At 50.4% G+C, this 17953-nt stretch overlaps 8 protein-coding genes across 8 annotated transcripts; 4 read left to right on the forward strand and 4 right to left on the reverse strand.

The window, feature by feature from the left end:
* Window positions 1-653: 653 nt before the first annotated feature.
* K460DRAFT_291239 (carbohydrate esterase family 1 protein) lies at window positions 654-1584 on the reverse strand (the record flags this gene model as incomplete). The annotated part of the gene is made up of 2 exons (XM_040929263.1): window positions 654-1370; window positions 1423-1584. 2 exons carry the CDS (start codon window positions 1582-1584, stop codon window positions 654-656), a joined length of 879 nt encoding a protein of 292 aa, XP_040786963.1.
* Window positions 1585-2707: 1123 nt separating this feature from the next.
* On the reverse strand, window positions 2708-4595 carry K460DRAFT_419319 (methyltransferas-like protein). The gene is made up of 2 exons (XM_040938000.1): window positions 4359-4595; window positions 2708-4308 (listed from the first exon to the last, which is right to left on the reverse strand). Exons 1-2 carry the CDS (start codon window positions 4451-4453, stop codon window positions 3102-3104), a joined length of 1302 nt encoding a protein of 433 aa, XP_040786964.1. The 5' UTR covers window positions 4454-4595; the 3' UTR covers window positions 2708-3101.
* A 135-nt stretch (window positions 4596-4730) lies between these two features.
* Window positions 4731-5225, forward strand: K460DRAFT_290061 (uncharacterized protein; the record flags this gene model as incomplete). Its single annotated transcript, XM_040929169.1, has 2 exons — window positions 4731-4928; window positions 4983-5225. The coding sequence occupies 2 exons, from the start codon at window positions 4731-4733 to the stop codon at window positions 5223-5225; spliced, it is 441 nt and encodes a 146-aa protein (XP_040786965.1).
* A 104-nt stretch (window positions 5226-5329) lies between these two features.
* On the forward strand, window positions 5330-6375 carry K460DRAFT_163673 (uncharacterized protein). The gene is made up of 3 exons (XM_040926902.1): window positions 5330-5652; window positions 5758-5965; window positions 6341-6375. Exons 1-2 carry the CDS (start codon window positions 5433-5435, stop codon window positions 5946-5948), a joined length of 411 nt encoding a protein of 136 aa, XP_040786966.1. The 5' UTR covers window positions 5330-5432; the 3' UTR covers window positions 5949-5965; window positions 6341-6375.
* Window positions 6365-7691, reverse strand: K460DRAFT_388237 (oxidoreductase domain-containing protein). The gene is made up of 3 exons (XM_040935679.1): window positions 7275-7691; window positions 7039-7218; window positions 6365-6977 (listed from the first exon to the last, which is right to left on the reverse strand). Exons 1-3 carry the CDS (start codon window positions 7635-7637, stop codon window positions 6501-6503), a joined length of 1020 nt encoding a protein of 339 aa, XP_040786967.1. The 5' UTR covers window positions 7638-7691; the 3' UTR covers window positions 6365-6500.
* Window positions 7692-9654: 1963 nt separating this feature from the next.
* Window positions 9655-10254, forward strand: K460DRAFT_397508 (uncharacterized protein; the record flags this gene model as incomplete). Its single annotated transcript, XM_040936160.1, has 1 exon — window positions 9655-10254. Exon 1 carries the CDS (start codon window positions 9730-9732, stop codon window positions 10252-10254), a length of 525 nt encoding a protein of 174 aa, XP_040786968.1. The 5' UTR covers window positions 9655-9729.
* A 1318-nt stretch (window positions 10255-11572) lies between these two features.
* K460DRAFT_289990 (autophagy protein-like protein Atg27) lies at window positions 11573-12672 on the forward strand (the record flags this gene model as incomplete). Its single annotated transcript, XM_040929164.1, has 2 exons — window positions 11573-12423; window positions 12477-12672. 2 exons carry the CDS (start codon window positions 11573-11575, stop codon window positions 12670-12672), a joined length of 1047 nt encoding a protein of 348 aa, XP_040786969.1.
* A 341-nt stretch (window positions 12673-13013) lies between these two features.
* On the reverse strand, window positions 13014-17548 carry K460DRAFT_317948 (uncharacterized protein; the record flags this gene model as incomplete). Its single annotated transcript, XM_040930371.1, has 2 exons — window positions 16680-17548; window positions 13014-16026 (listed from the first exon to the last, which is right to left on the reverse strand). Coding segments are annotated over exons 1-2 (3861 nt in total), but the record flags the coding sequence as incomplete, so codon positions are not given.
* Window positions 17549-17953: the final 405 nt, after the last annotated feature.

The following is a 17953-nucleotide window of genomic DNA, read 5'->3' on the forward strand; positions in this document are numbered from 1 at the left end:
ATGTCGCCCAGGATGGAAGCGATCCTCTTACAGATGCAGATAGAAGACGAAGCCATGTACGGAGATGGTAGAAGAGATATGACCATTGCTATGGAAGTTCAAAATCAACCTCAGCAGCAAGAAACGACATTCGCTGAGGAAGTACACGAAGATACAGGAGACGAGGTGGATTGAGTATGCCAGTCATTATACATCCCCTCCGCCGAAAGCGGCCAGCCTAGGATGTGTTCGTTGTTACGTTCAGGCTATTTCCCAGTGTTGCTGCTACATCGTTATCTACTTTGACATGTTCGAGAATCAGACCTAATGATTTGCATGATACCAAATGACAAACAAAGTCGATAAGGCGAGGTACGCTAGAGCCATTACCAGTTCATCTAAGAATATATGACATGATCTTCACTGAAAGGGAATTGGGCACCAGATCGAGCGAGATATCTTCATGCGTGAAAATGCTAGCATTCGAAAACTTGGTTCGGAATGGCTACAATAGCAAGATCATGTTTTGATCGTCGAGATGAGTGGACGTAGCGGTGATACAGCCTATTTGACTTTGCATGACGTAAAACATGCAGAGCTATATACATACAACAAAGCATATACATCCCCAAGACAAATCTCATAATAACCGTGGAGGTAAACAACATAGTAGCTCAAAGCCCAAACCATTTCAAATCTTCTGCCTCATGCACAGGCACCGTATGTCCGACCCCTTCCGCAATATACCCCATAAGCTTGGACCCGTCTCCATAAACAATCTGCGTATACCCACTCTGAGGGGTATTCGTAACATTCTTGCTGAACTCCACGCCATGCATGCCTGACCACTGCTTCAACTGCTCGCCTAGGTTCGGTGGTTTGACAAGCAAGTCCGCAGTACCGTGCCACGTCAGCATACGTGGGTAAGGGCCGTTGTAACCAGGATACATAGCTTTAGCTTGTGCTACCCACTCCGCCTGTGTTTTGATAATTTGACCATTGGCGCATCTGGGGTCTGAGCTTATGGGACTGGCGCCGGGGCTACCTGCAAGACAGCCTGCTGCTACGCCGGAGTAGCATGTGCTTGCGGCGAAGACATCGGGGTAGGTGGCCATAAGGACGTTGGTCATCATGCAGCCTGAGCTGCTTCCCGTAACGAAGACTTTAGTCGGGTCGGCGTTGTACTTCTGGATGGTGTACTTGATCATGTTGACGAGGCCTTGGTTATCGCCGCCTGCATCGCGCGAGAGGCCCTTTGCGGTGTTGACTTCCCAGCAATTGAGGTCTTTCTTGGAGGAAGGGAAGATAGTGATGAATCCTTTCTCTTCTGAGAGGGCGTTGTACTTTGTCAATAGGGCGTACAATTCGCCTGTACCGGCGCAGAGGTGCAACTACTATTTATCAATGACGCTATTAACTCTTTGCTACAATGTGGTAACATACGGCCAGAATGATAGCAGGTTTATCGGCCAATTTTGCTGGGACATTGATGTTCATCTGAAGGTTCGTCGGATTCGATCCGAAGTCATTGACGCGGGTGAGCACCGCGTTGACGGCCGCAGAGAAGGCAGCTACGCCAAAAACGAACGAAGTGGAGATATGCATCTTGAGTAGAATGGAGCGATTGATGAAAGTCGGTAGCTTTCGAGGAGGGTTTGATGTTTACATGTTTATATGTTCACGACGCCGAGGGACAGCATCATTCTTCAGCAGCTTCGGCATCATAAATGGTAGCCCCACCGTAGTAGGTTCAAAACGTAATCTAAAAAGTAATGGGGAAACAGGGAGTAACCAAGTGCTAGGGTTCGTAAGTTGATCTAAAAACGTTGTGATGAGCCTGCCTCGACCAACCATTTGCAGGTGGAAACACTCCAGCATCCTGCGCAGTCTACCAATCCAATGATGCTCCTGTCAAAATGCTCGCTTCGTGAAAATCCCTGTGAAACGCGGGAAACAACCGAGGTGAAGCAGGGATCTGTGTTCTCTTTCCGGATGAATGTACGCCTCACAACGACTCTCACTACCGCTTTTGTTCCCGATCCTAGTGCGCTACGACCGAACTCAGATGATATGCAAGGATAGCTCGACTTTTCCGTGAAGTAGGGCCAGGGTGATACCTCGGTAGCTTATGATGCCTCTAGCTCAGGGGCGCCATTAGGTATTGCGCGTCCGGTGTGAAAGCAAGCAACCGGTTTTCACATAATCGATGCTGGGGTCCGTTCGGTTGAATGGGCGTCTTGATGGCCCTCGTTGATCTTCCCCATCTTCTCGTTGCTCCTCGCGAATTCTCTCGGTATAGTATTCCTCGTCTGTTTCTTCTTGTAAGTGTATCTAGCAACCTCGGATCGTAAGCCGCAAACTGATTTTTCCTAATGGAGATAAGGAGCGTGTATGCCAGCTCATTTACTAGATGTCTTTGCTCAACCACAGCAGTTGGAACAAGATTTACGATCTCGGTTCGGCCTTGATAGTTACTTTCAAACCACACTGCGAATTTGAGTGCGCTGACAAGGTCACTAATGTGTTGGAGCTCGGTAAAACCAATTAGTAAGGATATCATTGGGATTGCCTACATGGCGCAAAGTCCTGCCATTCGACAGTCGATCATATGAGGATGCTTCGCGTCGTTGAAACATCTCGACGAGATCTTTAAAGATTCCTAGGAATGTCGACTCATACTTTGTGGTACCTGTGATTGCCTTGATATACTTGAATGCGGGTGGAGATTCAGGTACTATTTTGTGATATATGAGACTCTGTTGTGTAGACCATAATCCTGCTCGGCAACAAGGACATGAAAGCCTTGATCATCCATTGCAGTATCCAACTACAGAATGAGACTTGCAGGCGTTTCTCAGTTATGGCATGGTCGCCGTGCAATGAATATGGACATGACTTCTCGTGGTTCTCACATTGTGCTCGCTCTCTGAAAGCCGACTGGTCGAAAAGCGAATTCATCGAATCCCGCTGTGTACACGTGCAGAACAATTTAAAACGTTTCTGTTTCCTGGTTTGTTTGCATCCCAATCTGATTGGGTAGCATGATCAGAGGCAGCAAACAGCGGTCATTGATCAAAGAGCTTTGTAATATTGAAATATTTCTGGAAATAGCTGCTCTGTTGTCACTTCTTTCTCGCTATCCAGAACGACGGTCGGTAAGTATTCTGAAGCATGCTGCGTGGGTTAGAGATATAACCTGTCTCGTAGGTCTTACACTCCTGCTCCTCCATCGTGAAACCGAAGTGTTGCACAAGCGCCAGTACCTCTTCATTCGTCAGCTCGACTGAGCCTGGGTCACCAATCCCTGCATCAGCTACCTTGGCTCTTTTCAGGTCCTTTTCCTCACTATCGTCACTTTCACTTTCTTTGCGTGATGTATGATGCCAGAGTAGGGGTCCAAGGTTGATCCATATCCCGCCCGGCTTGAGACAATTGCGTACGGATTCGATGTATCGAATGATGTTTGGCGCTGTATCAACAAAGAAGACTGTTGCTACGGCGTCAAACACTTCGCTGTACTCAGCTTGACTGTAAAGAACGCAGAAATCGCCGGTTGACATGCTCATACGTTCGTGACCCGGTATTTTCGACTTCCCTACACTGGAGAGCGCAGAGCCGGGGTGAACATCTGGGACTTGGAATGTCTGAAACTGGTCGGAGCGGCTGATGTGATTTGAACAGCTGAGAGCAAAGGGTGCAATCTTGAACTGCCCGACATTTTGTGTGTGATTTAGTATAAGTGCGCTGGCCATGAGCTGATGGTATGAGATTTCGTTCCCTTCAACACTGAATCCGGCACGACAAACGTCATAGACCAGACGCCCGAGGCCTGCCCCTGGGACCAAGACCTTGAGTTCAGATCTGTCCAGATTAGGGGCTAGTTTTGTCCGCGAACGGTACTCGTCCTCTAAAGCTGCTACAACAGGATCAAAGCACTTCGATCGCTCGACAACCCCCTCGGCACTCCACTCACGGTAAAATTGATTCACACAACTCCGCGCTTTCTCCATGTCGGTCTGTGAGGTTTGAACTTTCAAGTGGTCCATCACAGTCGAGTAGATATGATACTCGTTATGGGTATACTTCTCGGGGACAATAGAAGCTACCCATTCGCTATCGACCGTAGGCGCCAGGAAAGCCTTGAAGCCGGCTATGAAAATAGCTTCAGCCAACTCAGCATTGCTATCGATGAGGTCGTCGAGGTTGGAAAATGTGTCAAGTATGGAGAACGGCGGCTTCGAGAGAAGCATCCAGTGCTCTTGGGGTAGTGAATAGAACGCCTGTCGACGAACATGGGTCCCATTGAAGTGCGCTAGGCGGCGATATGAACTGGTAGGTCAGTACCTGGCCCAGGGTGACAGAAGCACGTGTAAGCTCACCGGAAGGAGTCTAAGACCGACAGAAGGTGTTTCTGCTCCTCGGGATCCGCCATTGGATCAAAATCACCTTCCCACTCTTTCGCGGTTTCGTCCATATGAACGTCGTAGTCGTCTGGCTGAGTCTCCCTTGCTCTTTCACTGTGATGGTCTACAGCCAGGAAAGCCAGACGTCGAGATGTAACCCGAGATTCGGTGTTTTTCTTGGCTGCTATAAATCTCCAAATTGTTATGGAGAAGAATTTTGGAAGGTTGCAACAGTATGAGGTTGATGGTGTCTGATCTCCGAAATAAGGCCGACTAAGCTTCGCGAACTTGCCCCACCATGCTTCCCTAACATCAGCATCTAACAGAACAGACACTGAATCCCACGCAATGGCTGCTACAATGACAAACGGCGACGCGTCGCACGCGCCTATCGAAGTCTCCTTCCCGCTACCAAAGGCACCGCATACGAACATCCATCTCCAGCTTACCAACAACGGCCCGAACCTGGTACTCTTCCTCACCACCGCCACGCCCGACTCGGCTTCTTCCGCACCGCTGGGCTCTTTCGTGTATGCTATGCCAAATGTAAGGACTATATCCTACGCGAGATTTCTAGATTGAGCTGACATTGCTGTGTAGAGAGCTTCACCAAATGAGACCTTGAGCACCCCCCTCTATACGCACGGCGGAACGCTCGACTTTACGACCCGCTTATCGAAGGTACTCGCGCGCAAGGCGGGAAAACCAGTATATGTGGGCAATTCGACAAGCTTTGCAAGTGCGGGTATGGGAGGGACGGTTGAGGAAGAGATGGAGGGGTTTCGAAGGGTCGTAGAGGTCGTCATGGGCTTGTTGGAGAAGGAGAAAGCACCAAGTGCATGAGACTGATTGTCCTGAGATTTGCACAGAGAGGACACTCGGTTAGAATGACATCTACGAAAAAGACTGCAGGAGCTTGCATTCGACTCAAACTAGAATGACCACACATTCGCATTTAACAGGCAGCGCACTAACACGCATAAAGCCAATACCGTCTAAGAAACACGACTTTAAAGGCAACGGAATCACTCCTACTAGCAAACGCATTCCATGCCATCGAATTGCCCCCGGGTGTCCATGGCCAGATATCTGGTTTGGTTGAACATATACACGTTGTCGAGCGCTCTATCGCGCTTGAGACCACCGGAAACGCTATTTGGGTCGTTCTCTCCACTATTCTTGAACGCGGACTCAACTTCCTCCTTCGCCGGTCGCGACTTTAGAGGGCCTCGCGGGAGTGCTGCCAGGAGTCTTCAGAGATGTCTGAAAGGTTAGTGCAGGCATGCATGGAGAACAAGTCGTGGGATGTGGGAATTTGAGGTGCTGAGGAGGTTGGCCTTGTGGCCTCCAATCACAATATCTAATAACTTGGCAGAAATGTTGATGGTTGTTGACAAATCGTTCGAGCTGAGTATTGGGTTGTTGACGTTGACGAGAATTAAGAGGGAGGGTCTCAGGCTATCAGAGCTGTTCTTGCGTCACACCATCTACCTTCACTGCTCTATCTCATACGTCAGTAATCGGGAATCTGACCGTCGAACGCGATCGCAATGGCACAAAGACTAGCCTCGACTTTACTTTAGGTAAGAATCCTCAGCTACATGATGCTCTGTATTAGAAAAGTTTTCGTGCCGGAGAGCGGTATTCGACATTATCTGCGACGCACATCGTCTTCTCCCGTGACTACGTGTAGACGCGATCTTCGCGTCATGTCTGAGTCAACTCGCGTCGGAGAAGCTGCTGATTACCAAGCTCAACTTTGCTCACCGCATTACGATCATCAGCAATCGTCGTCGCCTCTGGCTTGCCTCTGGTGCTCCAAATTTCGCATCAGCAGACTCTCACAATGGGCATTACGACTTACGTCAGACGTTTGTTCGTGCAGCTTGCCTCTTTCATCGAGAGGCGGTGGCGTTCGCCATCTCCTACCTGAGAACAACGCTGACGGTCACCTCCAGCTTGCAGCTTGCAGCGGCCGAGAAGTGACGTTGCAATACATGGATTTAGTGAGAGAACTGGGGGTCCTTTTCGTCTCATTAACCGTTCAAGAATACGTAAGCTAAAATCCATGCCTACTATACTTCTTTCTTGGGAATTATGAAGCGAACTCCGCTGAACTCACTCCTGGGGATCAACCACAACCTTGCCTCTAAATTTTCCGTCGAAGACATCTTGGCTTGCTTGCTGCAAGGCCGAGAGACCGCCCTCGACCTTGGTGAACTTCGAGGGTTCCAGACTACCCTTTGCGAGCACCTCGGGCAGGTAGTCTTGATACCACCAGTCTCTCCAGTCACTATATTCATCCTTTTGCGCAGCTTGGGAGAAGGCCGTGTAAATTATCTCCACATTTGAAGGCAGCTCCACAGCAGCTGGCAACACGCTGGCAAATTTGCCCCCTTTCGGCGCGAGTAAGCTTACCAACGCCTTCTGCGAGGCTTGATCACCGCTAGCTGTGAAGAGGTACTTGTACGGTCCGAGGGTGCGAAGTTGTTCAACGACATCAGTCGCTTTATAATCGACTACCTCAGATGCTCCAAGCCTCTTCTGACGGTCGATATCTCTGGGCGAGGCTGTAACGACGACCTCATGTCCAACCTGGTGAGTGTTAATCCTGGACGTTCTAATCATGATTGAGAGTAGAGTCGTATAATTGTACCTGTTTCGCATATTGCACTGCATATGAGCCAACAGCTCCTCCAGCGCCCCAAATCAGAACCTTTCCGTCTTCTTTGCCGCTATTTAGCTTTCCCATCCCGAGGAAGACGTGAAGTGCTGCGACTGCTGTCTGCAACGGAAAGTCTACCAAGACAGCTTGTTCAAAAGCCACATCACCAATCTTTACGTATGTTAGCCAGTCCTCCATGTTGCATCGATGGTTTGACAGAGGCATACCTTTGCCACAGTTTTAGCATCGCAGATGACCAGTTGCTGCCAAGTGCCCATCCGGCGGTTCTGATCGACCTGGACATAAGCCTTCGTGTCGAAAACTACTCTGTCGCCCACCTTGAGCCCAGTAACATCTTGGCCCAAGGCGTCGATTGTACCTGCACCACTGGTGCCGAGGACAGCCGGATACTTGAACTGCGTGGCAGTACCGTAACCGGCAATGAGCATCTTCGTGTCCAGAGGTTGGAGAGCGACTGCAAAATTCTTGATGCGGACCTCTCCGAGTCCCGGCTGAGCAGCTTCAATAGATGTCACCTCCAACTGCTTACCCGGGCCGAGCATCAACGCAGCGCGATATTTGGTAGCCATCTTCACAGGGCGGGGTGTGAGGAATGTTATGTTGGAAGTGATGGACGCTCTACTCGAGGTTACTCGGAGCGTTTGGGGGCATCCTCTCTTTTCAATCGTTGCGTATACTTTCCCCGCCTGCAGTGATTGCTAATTTTGTTGTTTAACGTGAACTATAACGTTGGTTCCGCATCGCGGTCGATTTTGCACCATCAAATAAGCCACTGAACATATCTGATAAGCCAAAGTATCGCCGAGATCACCATTGACTAGCCAAAGATGCTTTACAACAGGTTGTGTAAGCATCGTAAGCCGGTCTGTCAGGGTGGGTGGACGCAAAGTCCGTTAATTAGTATTAATTTCTTCTCAAAGGGCTCATTTGGGTACTTTCTTCTGCCGCTCTAGACCCCACTCTTATTCGACGGTTTGATCTATCCGCGTTCGAATTTACTAACAACCACAATGGGATTAAGCATGAACACTACCACGCGCTAAAGCGAGGGTTAGATTTTGTATAGATGACGACGTCATCGGCAGGCTTATACGACTACGTCCGGGAGGCTCTCCCCGTCGGCTGTCCCGTATTGCACGATGTGAGATTCCAGTAACTTTTCGAGTAACTTCAGCAATGTATCCTTGGATTAGGCAATCTTCTGGAGAAGCGATTACCTGGGTAATCCATACAAGAAAATACCCTGGTCGGATCAGTCACTAAGCGAGGACACTGACAATTGCGACAGCTGACAAACTCTCCGACTTCGACGCTAGATACTGTACTGCATTCTATTGGACATCTAAATCGGTACCCGCCTTTTTGTGTGTTAGCGATGACTTCATAGCATACCTAATAGATGGTTTGCAGTATTATAACGGAGCGGCTGCAAGGAAGGCCAAGGCGGAACTTTGGCGAGCGCTGATGAGTAACGCGCTCTGGCCGTGACTACACCTCGTGTTAAGACAACTAATATTAGCGACTATTGGTGGTCTGATTCGCTCTCACACGCTACGTGGTCATTGCAAATGCTACACTTTTGTCCAATAGATGGATTCTCGGTGGGATCCCGATTTGCGCCAGCAGTTTCCCTCAATAGAACGTTTTAGTTGATTACACTAAGCTCGGACGTAGTTAACGAGATGCACGCTCAACTTCACGATAGAGGAGAACGCCTGGGCGCCACTAGTCGCGAATACATTCCGCGTCGAATATACGGGTGTTGCCGTTTCTTGCTCATGTATTTGACATGCTTACCACAGTGTAGGAAATCAACATTCTTTCCACTACGATGGCAAGCGAGAACAAACCAGAAGTAGGATGGAGGATATATATTATGGACAACGGGAAGTCTGTCACGGCCCTCGACTGTACGAAAAGAGCTGTATCAGCCCGCAGAGTACCGCATTCCTCCCGTGACGGATAAGACGAAATTGGCGCGTCGTTTGGCCAATCCGTCGTTCAAGAGACCCCATACTGGTCATCGTGCATGCGGCTCAGAATAAGCATCTGACGACAGCAACAGCCCTACAGCATCCCGCCGCATACTCTACCCGTGCGTTCGGATCTCTTGGAGCAGAACGTGGGCCGGACGCCACAAGTCTAAAAAAGGTTCTTTCCGCACACCTTGAACCCGGCTACCGGACCCTCTACGGTCTCACCGTCACCCACTGACCGGACACCGTCTCACCAACAAATACTATTCGTTGTAGCAACGACCTTCATGACGCTTGGATCTACCTTCTAGAAGAAGAAGAACGCTCTGACCTCCCAGGGCGTGCGGACCAAGCCATCATATCACGATTATGCGATCCTGGACCAGCTTAGAACATCGACAATTCCTCTATTCAGACTCCACGCTTCTATTAGCAACCCTTGGTAGTCTTGGATCGGGGACATCGAGGCTTGACGGTCGGGGGCCGCTGGGACGTCTTCGAAGATATAAGACCTGGTGGGACTCAGTTCCTGATATCATCACCAAAACCAACAATCCAAATCATCTCTTCTTTATCTCTCCAACTAACTCTTGGAACATCGACCTGACAGGAACCGACATCATCACCAGACTCTTCTGACCTACTAGAGTTGAACTAGAAACATCAGCCTCTCGGTATCTCGTGTATGAGCAACCGTCATTCAAAAACCTCCAGCCCATCAAACTCCCCAAAGCTTCCTAGCAGCCACGCTACACCAGAAGTCAGACAACCCACCGAATCTTCTGCAACTCCTCAGGACTTTACGGAAACCCCTCAAGCTCCCGCTGAACAACCAATCTCAACGCCTGTGATAATCATCACTGGTTCCCCGTCTTCACGTGCTCCAAGTCCAGAGTCAACAATACGACAAGGCCGTTCTCTAGGTCACCGGCACCGCGACTCGACCTCGCAGCCTCCACGAAGTCACCGCTCCTCAACTCCCTACGAACAACCCAGGCGTTCGTCTTCACAACCAGAAGTCGAATCTAGAACAACAACAGCCACGACCATGTCATCCTCATCTTCCTCCCCAGGCAACACCTCTACTGCTGGTGCTAGCTCTGGATCCAGCAATCCATCCTACCAGCTCCCCTATGCGCCGTTCCCGTACCCGATGCCAGCCAATGCGCGCGGGTCGGGTCAGCAGCAGAGTGGCGGTCAGAGCAAATAGGCAGTTGCCACATTTCTTATATCAGCTGTATTACGAAGGTGGCGTTCATCGATTCTCACTCCAAAACGCATACTAAACGGCGAGGTGGAAGGCATGACTCTTCTTTTGATCACCCTTTCTGGATTTTCTGCACGTCCCCTAGATTTCTCTTCATGGCCGACACACTATTGCATGGATGGTATGCATTGCATTTTCTGGCGTTGAAACACCTATTCTCTCTCTCTCCTGTCTCCTACAGGTAACGATATTACGCTCGCTTTCGAATCAGGTCTTGGGTTTTGGAGCAGTCTTTTCTTCTTTCTGCATTGTCGGTCGCTTTACGCCTTGGTATGCATTTACATGGTTGGTGGGTTTTGCGTTTGAATGTGCGGTTATCAATTCCTTCTTTGGTCAACCTTGCATTTACGGCATCGGGTAGGGTGTTTGTCGGTCTGGATTGCACTTGTTTTCTTGGTTCTCTTCTCCCCATGTCCCTGATCACACCTGCTAGTCACGCATAGTCTAGGCTAGCTGACTGTTCACCGCGTGATGGACACGGCTCGGCACGAGGTAATGTTGGACCTTAGTCGCTCGTTTTCGCTTATCTTATGCCTGATTTCATCAGAAGCTTCTATTTCTGCAAAACCTACATTGCTTGTTGTTTTGGCGTTCTCTTAGAGGTGGGGTATGGCGTTCGTACTAGAATTAGACAAGGTTAGATAGACGTTAGCGAATAGAACAAAATACTGGGTTTGGGTGAATCAGTCCATTTCTACGTCTATTTTTAGCTACGCGTGATTGACTCGTGTCCGGTCGGCCCGTTGAAGTGGACGAAAAGATATAAAGCCACAAACAATAAGAGTATATGGTGTGTCATTGAAAAGGGTTATTGCTAGATGGAGCGTTAAAATGCTTCATATGCGCTGACTCTGCGTTGAGGGAGCTTGTCCGAAGAGTTGCCGTGGTGAGGCGCGCCGGCGCCAGAGAACAATAGCTTTCGCACGTGAGGCAACTAGAAGCTAACAGAAATTAGAAGTATTCGTGAAGATATTCGCGTACTCTCGCTGCCGTGGTAGGAGTCTATCATAGGTTCATTGCGAGGATGTGAGGTCGCAGCTGCTGTATGGGTCATAACTCCGCGTCGCTCCGCCTGACTAAGCGAAGGCTTGGACGGCGTCATGGGCGACCAACTTACACGCTTCCACGGAAGTCCACGCGACATCTTGCTACCACTGGACCGCACTCGTGCCATCCTGAACCTGAAAGGCTGCATCCCATTCACTAGTGGCAACCCTAGCTTTCAACCCGCCTCTCCGCCTCACTCGACACATCCGCCGCCATGGGACGCTCACGATCGCGGGCGTCGCTCGTCCCTCTCCTCGCTGTATCATCACTTCTCTCACACTTCGCATGGGGATTCGATTGCAAGGACATCGTAGCGCAGAAGGTGCAGTTCCATTTTGAGAAGCTAGGCGGCCCGCACGTAGTGCACTGGCAAGAAGAAGACATAGAGCACGAGATGCTCTACAAATACAACTTCACCCTCGATATCTGCAACTCTTTGAAATGGCAGAAAGGTGGAAGTGCAGCAACCGAATGCCACCAAGGCTCAAGAGTCTGCGCTATTCGGGAAAACATCGACTTGTCGATGGACAACAACTCCACTATTACCCCGATTGATATCGCTGGAACGTATAAAACGCAGACGGGTCGCGAGCTTGAGGCGAAATTTGAGTTGCTGCGGAATTCGAAGAGCAACTCAGATGCAGGGAGGGAAGGGCTGAGGGCCGAGTTCCATGGTGGCCGATCTCCGTTTGATGATAAGAAGAATGGCATAGATCAGCGGGCCATCATTGAATTTGTGTGTGATAAGGAGAGGACGGGACTTGAGGGCGATGAGAAGGATAAGGGGGACAATGAAGACAAGCCCAAGGATGGCGATAAAGACGGCAAAAAGGATGGGGATGAGAAGAAAGAGGAGAAGCTGAGGAGGAGGGAGAATGAAGGCAAGGGCCAGTGTGAAGACAGCGACCGAAGTTTACGCTTCTGTGGATACCAGCTGGAGACTGCGGACAAGGATAAGAAAGTTAAGACGCTGAGACTGGAGTGGCGAACACAACATGCGTGTGAGGATGCGCCTACGCCAGATGGAGGATCGCATTGGGGCTTCTTTGGGTGGTTCTTCATCATGTGAGCTTACATCCCCCTCCCAAACCTTTCTGCTCTGCTCTGACAATATTTAGCTTCTTCCTCGCCATAGCCTCGTACCTCATCTTTGGCTCCTGGCTCAACTACAATCGCTATGGCGCTCGCGGCTGGGATCTGCTGCCCCACGGCGATACGATTCGCGATATCCCATACATTGCAAAGGACTTCGCAAGGAAGATATTGGGTACCGTGCAGGGCGGTGGGAGTAGAGGAGGCTATGCTGCGGTCTAAGCTGTCTAGATTTGGTATGGAGAGAGTGAAGGAGGAATGCGTGGGCATTTTGTGAAGTGTAGGATACAGGCACGAAGAAAGGAGAGCGCATCATAGCCGGCATTAGATTCTGCGCAACAGGGCATGAGAACCTAGATTTCGCTACAGGCTCCCGATTGAAGAGGGCTTGGTAGTATGTATACATTTCTATTCTTCAAGTTGGATCATGGCTAAAGTGCATTTTCATTACACCACAAGGAACTGCAGATGCTATGCAAGACTACAGAAAGAGCCTCGAGAGTATTAATGCGGCCTTTGGCCCTTACTGCCAAGGTCACTCAATTATTCCTCTTCGACTCTGCCTTCTTCTGCTTCTTCAAGCCTCCACCAGCCTCATCTCCGCTCATCTTCTTCCCATTCGCATTGATTACTACATCTCCAACTCCGGCAGTCATATCTGGTTCCTCATCCTTGGTAAGCAGCTCGTTCAGTGCGTCGTTAAACTTTTCTAGCTCGATGATCTCCCCAATCTTGACGCGCATGTAGTCGAATGCAATGGCGACTTTCATGTCCTTGTTGCGGATCTTGATGACGCGCTCATTTTCGTGAAGGGAGGAAGCGGCGTGTTGGAGCGTCGGCGGCTTTGAGGTGGTAGCGACAGTAGGGTGCATGTCCATGTTGTCCGCGTTCTCGGTCGTGGGATCGACCTCTCCCTCATCATCATTCGCTTCCTCTGCGGTCTTTGAGAGATCAAGGAACGGGTCTTCTTGCTCGTCGTCCATTACTGTCTGCAGCACGGGTATCTTCTGATACCGTTGGCTGAAATGCGTAAGAACAACTGCTTTGGCGTTCATTTGAGCACCGATACCCAGTGCTTCCGAGGTAGTAGAATGCTTCTTCGCCCTCGCGTCGCCTTGTAGCTCATCATCAAAAGTCGCTTCGTGGATGAGGACGGTGGAGTCTAGGCCGATTTTGGAGAAATGGTAGCTTGGTCTGCAGTCGCCAGAGTAGCTGACTTTGAGTGGCTTGACGTTCTTGCCATCAGCTGGTGAATGCGGAAACGTGACAGAGACCGCCATAGCGCCATGACAATGTGCCACCTTAGCAGCTTGGATGTCGGAAAACCCGGCTAGACTTTCGTACTCCTGTCTGTGGATGGTAGCACCGACAATATCTCCATTCTCATAGTTCAATCTTGACAATGTTGAGCGCTTATGATGTTCGTTGGCCGTGATTTGCAGAGGAACAATACGGCTGTATCCAAAGTCCTCGATCGACGAATACTCGTAAAGCCATTGTAGCATGCCACTGTGCGATATAACGGTAAGACCGTATGTGTCAGCGTCGATAGTTGATGCTGAAGGATCGAGTGGCTGTGAGTTCGGAATACCACCGTGCTTGATGTGGTACCAGGCTCGAATGACGGATGCAGTGCCTAGGTGATGGTCTGCATGCAAATGGCTGATCCAGATCATGCGCAGGTTCTTGAGGATATCGACCAGTTCTTCCAAGGGGAACACTCTTGCCAGCTGTCCAAGCGTATTCTCACCACAGTCAAAGAGGTAGTTACCTACGCCGGGGACCCGGACCAGGGTAGCAGATACGTTGCGGTACTTCGATGGCAAAGCCGACCCTGTTCCAAGGGTAGTGACTTCTGTGTCTGGGCGGGCCAGGAGTCCTTTCCACGCCTGCATAGTTGCGTGATCATCTTGCAATGTCTGTTGCGCTTTCTCTGCTAACTGAATAACCTCTTGGGCCATGTCGTCTCTTACGACATCAGGACTGAAAAAGCTGGAGGCGGACTCTGTCTTGGTGACAAATTTCGGCATCAGGAGGAATGTCATACCTCTGTCAGCAACAATGGCGTCCTTCGGAAGTACTGGAGCCACGGACAAACTAGCGCTAAATAAGCTTTTTTGGGGCACCGTGCTATTGTCATGTACAGGCGTCGAATATCTAGCAGGGTCAATCTGCCCCAAGCGCGTTGCCTGGGCGGCGACTGAGTCGTTGGCGATACGGTCAGGGCATGCGTCAATAGAGGATATGACGTGCTGTACGCTGTCCATACGACTCATAAACTCAGTCAAAATCGGATGGCTATGAACGCCAGGGCCAAGCATCCAGATAATAGCCCCAATGCCGCTCATGACTTGCGGGGAACTGAACTCTTCTCGCTGAACGATACTCTGCAGGTACTCGACTGAGGGAACGTCCAGAATGGCGACGCCCTGACCAGGTTTTTCTGCTCCAAGAACTTGCTCTGGTGTTATCCATTCGCCATCTTTGTTCTGAACAGACTTGCCTGCAGTCAGCTTTCCAAAGTCCGGCCCCGGCCTGACACCGAGCGCTTTAGCGCGTGCGACATCAAATACACCCCGAACTGGAAAGGCTCGCACAATATATGAGACACACTCTGGCGCCGGCGTAGTGGGCGGGAGAGCTAGGATAGTTGCGCCGGGCCATGGTGTACGAGTGAATACATTAATGTCGGGGAGAGGATCTGGACCTCCAGGGCTGGGACCATGGTATGGCTCATAGCGGTGCGTGTCCGGATTGCGGACGAACATCATCGTAGGCATTTCTACGTCCGAGATATGTCGTTCCACAAACGTATCGAAACTCCAATTTGAATCAAACATGAACTTGATAGTGGCTGTTCGTATGCGATCATATCGTGCCTCGCGATCTTCCAGGCTCTCGTTCTCAGGGGCCTGATGGTCTTCGAACGTGTTCAGATGCGTGTCAAAGTACTTCCGCCGTGCTTCCAGTTCAGCTTCAGCTTGTGCATCAAGTTTTTTCTGGTTTGCAGGCGTGACCGACAGCGCCCATACCTGGATATTCGCATCCTGCCAGGTTGGTGAGATGGCACCATTTGCATCTCTCTCTGGCGACTGGTTGGCGTATTCCGTTGCATTGATGGGTATGCCCTTCCTGAAAATAAATCTCCGACATGCGCCGATTGTGTGCTTCAAATTCGGCGGCCCATAGATGCTGAATTGTGGTTTTGGCGGTCCTGAAGTTTTCTTACCTTTACTCTGAGCTGTGCGGTTCTTCTCCAAAAGTTGGTCATACGAGCTCGTGCTCGAATCGGCCAATGTGAGCATCATCCCAATGAGCCCGCCAGTGTTCTTCCACTCGGCCCTCCCTGTCAAGAAGAAGTCCTGTGCCTTTAGCATCCGTGTTCCCTGCTGCGCCATAGCCCGCTGGGTGCCCTCGGCCAAGCTGCCGAAGACATAGTGCTTGGTTGCCGTCCGTAGTACAAGGGTGGTGCCTGGCGTATCCGCCGTTGGCGTTGTGATAATCTCTATACTTGACGCCATGATGTTTCCGCTTGCCTTTTGGATAGTTATATGCTGAGATTTCGATTGCGCGGTGCTACCGGCTACGAGAGGTTCGAGCAGTGGTGCGCGCCTGCGGCTGCATTGAGTTGGTGCGGGGCGTGCTTTCGAAGGGTTCTGCGCCTCTTCGAGAGTTTCTTCTTTTTGAGCGGGTTTGTAATATCGTATGGGCGCACCTGTCACAGGTGAAGGTATTGGTCGAGCAGGCTCGTATAAATAGACTTTGGCTGGCTTCGCTTTCAAACGTGTTGATAAAACTTGCTTTAGCGAGGGCCAGGTCGAATTGCGGGGTGGCCTAGTCGCAAAGGTGCAGCAGTGAGGACGATACTGGTTCGATTTATGCGCACGATTAGAGTGGAGAGTAGAGGCAGCGCGGTTGGTACGAGCTGTAAGAAGGCCAAATGGCGGGCGTGACCTAAGGAGGGAATAATTGATGGTCAAAGTCGTGATGCGCCCGGTGGTGGTGCGTTTGGACGCCAATTTGACGACGTAAAAGAATGACACGAAGGGCAGTGATATACAGTTGACCAGCGCAACGGACGCTTGAAGAGAGTCGAATGGACTGTACCATGTGTGCGTCACTTTTTTCTCGAGATGCGTCAATGAAGTCGGCGAAAAGTGAGTCCGACATTTCTTGGCTACCTCTAACAAACAATGGAAGCTGACTACTCTCAGTTCTTCTTTTTCAACGCGCCTCCATCCACAGTAATATCCTCTCCCGTGACGAAGCCCGCTTCAATGAGATAGAGGGCTGCGTTTGCTACGTCTGCCGGTCTACCCGCCCGGTTTGTCGGGTGGTCGTCTATATCCTTTTGACTAACCTGACTCGCCCAATCCGTACCCTTCTCGTCTCCGTCCTTACTTTCATGCGCAACCTTGATCCGTCCCGGCGCAATGAGATTCACTCTAATGCCCAGCGAACCCAGGCTGATCGCCATTGAGTGCATCAGACCCAACTGACCAGCCTTGCTTGATGCGTATCCTTCTTGGTTAGGGTCTGACTGGAGCGCGCGGAAGGAGCCAATGTGGATGATACACGGGCCTGCAGGGCTCGAATTGTTCGTATTCGTGATATGGGCACCATGCTCAACGTCAGATGCGCGGGCCTTCATATAAGGAATGCAGGCCTGGGACATGGCGAATGGGCCGGTAAGATTCGTGTCGATATACGCTCGCCACTCCGAAATAGTATCCAGGTCTTCCATGGTCTTTCCGTCCTTCCATTGCGGACTCGCAATGCCTCCATTGTTGATCAGAACGTCGATGCGATCATCGAAGAATTTAGCGGCTTGTATTACTTTGGCACGAATTTCTTCGACATCGCGGAGGTCGCATATTGCCGACGCCAGTTTTCCTTCGTCATGGTACTTCTTCAGATGTACCTGGGTTGTGTGCTCGAGTTCTTCTTCGTCAATGTCGAAGATGTAGGCGTGGTGCCCGGCTTCGAGCATCATCCGGGTTAGTGCTCGACCGATGCCGCGTGCGCCGCCGGAAATAATAATGTTTTTGGGAACTGATGGTATCTCGACTGGAGCCATGATTGCGGTTGAAGATCTTGGCAGATCAGTAGACATGGGGTGTTGCGAACTGATACGTGCTACAGATATATTGTCTCGAGTCCCACGTTGGTCTGACGTCACGCCCTAGACACTTCCGGTAGTGCAAAACATTGCAAAGGCGATAAGGACTCAACCGTTGTCACTTGCCAAGAGTCACGCATGATGTTTGGGATTTGGTATGTATCTATGCTGTACAGTGCCTGTAATCATGTCCGCCGTTCCTATTCCGGCAGGAGCTACCTACTCCAACTACTTGCTTACTCAACCCCATAGAGGGACTACTACTGATCCAGACATCTCAGGCCGAGCGTTTCACGAACTCGTATTGTTTGACCCTAAATCAGACGGAAGACGATGAGGTGAACAGGGAGTAGACGGCAGCTTTAATGACTTGACCGCCTTGAC

The sequence above is a fragment of the Cucurbitaria berberidis genome (genome assembly GCF_010015615.1).
Source record: "Cucurbitaria berberidis CBS 394.84 unplaced genomic scaffold K460scaffold_4, whole genome shotgun sequence".
NCBI lineage: Eukaryota > Fungi > Ascomycota > Dothideomycetes > Pleosporales > Cucurbitariaceae > Cucurbitaria > Cucurbitaria berberidis.